The 1,785-nt window shown below is 40.0% G+C and overlaps 1 protein-coding gene across 1 annotated transcript; it reads right to left on the reverse strand.

The window, feature by feature from the left end:
* Window positions 1-619: 619 nt before the first annotated feature.
* Window positions 620-1,435, reverse strand: LOC108721872 (uncharacterized). The gene has a single exon (XM_018446655.1). It carries the CDS (start codon window positions 1,433-1,435, stop codon window positions 620-622), a length of 816 nt encoding a protein of 271 aa, XP_018302157.1.
* Window positions 1,436-1,785: the final 350 nt, after the last annotated feature.

Raw genomic sequence — 1,785 nt, forward strand, 5'->3', positions numbered from 1 at the left:
TAAGGGAATGTCGTACAGGTTGGGACGGGTTTCGTTTTTGGTGTGTGGTATTGAAACGGATGGGAATGACGTTAAATAAAAAATACCAATAAAAAAGTATGGTCATTGGCTACAACTTTGCTATAGAAAATTATTTGATATCGTGTTCGAGTCAGAAGTTACAGACATTTGAATGAAAACACCTTTTTCGGCCAAAAAAGAATTTGCCGTATAAGTTGGGACACTTTCTAAAATATGAAAAATGAGCCAAAAAATGCATGTTATTAATATGATTATTATTAAATGAACATTACGTATCATTCTGTCAGTAATTACAAACTTTTTTGAAGTTAATCAGAATCACAATTTGCGCAGGTAAAAAAACTCGTTCGCATATTAGCGCATTTTAAGTGCACAGCGCGTTTGCACGTGTTGCATTCGACGGAGTTGTAGCGAGTCGGTTTGCGAGGCATGTTTTTCATGCATATAATGCAAAAATCGACATCTTCATCATCATCATCATCATCATCATGATCATCATCATCGTCCTCTGATGACGAAGAAGAAGTCGATTTTTTCTTCTCGCGTTTTTTTGCAGGTTGCTTCCGTGCCGATTCTTTCGATGCAGGTTGTTTCCTTTTTAGTAGCCTCTTTTCTTTATTCGCGGTGGCTTTTTCTTTAGCAACCAATTTTTTTTTTCCTTTTCTTTCGCTTCGGAGATATTTTCCGGCGATGTTAAAACGCAGCTCTTCATTGGTTTCCGGCCACGATTACATTTTTTGCCTGGAGTTGAAGCACACAAAGGTCCGACGGAAGACAAAATCGAGGACATCGTACTTGATGTTTTTGATGTACTGGTCTCTTCATGCGCAACTATTTCTGGTACGTTTATAAGAATGCGACGCTGCAATTCCATGTTACTTTCTTCTGACTCAGCTGCAATAACTTTATCATTTTCATCATCAACTACCGCCTGAACGAAGTCTGAGTCGGTGAATGCATTCGGGTTGAATGGCGAAATTCCAGTGGCTTGAAACCCTGCTTTTATATTGCATGGAGTAAGCGCCAAGTCCAACGCTTTTTGCACTAAGCTAGCAATATGGCGAATTTCAATGACTTTGTTAGCGTTGTTTTTCTGCCAAGCATTGCACTGAGTCTTATAGTAGCTTTTTACCGGGCCATATACCGACACATCTAGAGGTTGTAGTTTATGGCTGCAGTGAGGTGAGAACGATAAAAGCGTCACGCCATTTTCTACGGCCATATCCAAAACCTCGACAGATAAATGCGAGCTGTGGTTGTCGATCAGGAGTAACGTTGGATTTGTCAACGACGAATTACTTCGTTCAATGAAGTGTTTCATGTACTTCACGAAATCTGGTTGGCACATCCACCCCGACTCATTTGCAAATCCAACAGCTCCAGGTGATGCATCATCCATGTAACAGCCCTGCATTTTTTTGTTGGAAACAAAAAATATGGCGGTATCGAATTGCCTTCTGCATTGACTGCCAACGCCATAGTAATCATCCTTCCTCGTTCAGCAGATGACATTAGGCCGACCTTTTTTATGCCACGAATTGCAATTACTTTTCCAATTTTTGTTGGAACCGTGGAAAAACCGGTTTCATCCATGTTCCAAATATTTGATGGTCGAAATGGATGAGTTGTTAGAATATTATCTAAATTTCCGAAAAAAAGTTCCACATTCTCTTTGCAGAAAGCTTTGACGCGATTTAAACTGGTTTGTTCTGGTGTTCGTAAAGTCAGGCTTGAATGCCGCTGCAAAAAGGAATAGTACCAGTC

Source organism: Mycetomoellerius zeteki, unplaced genomic scaffold (genome assembly GCF_001594055.1).
Source record: "Mycetomoellerius zeteki isolate Tzet28-1 unplaced genomic scaffold, Tzet1.0 scaffold1869, whole genome shotgun sequence".
Taxonomy (NCBI): Eukaryota; Metazoa; Arthropoda; class Insecta; order Hymenoptera; family Formicidae; genus Mycetomoellerius; species Mycetomoellerius zeteki.

What these genes read in the sequence shown, in the direction of transcription:
- LOC108721872 (XM_018446655.1), bottom strand. Translation starts at nt 1,435, where the DNA reads ATGCAGGGCTGTTACATGGATGATGCATCACCTGGAGCTGTTGGATTT.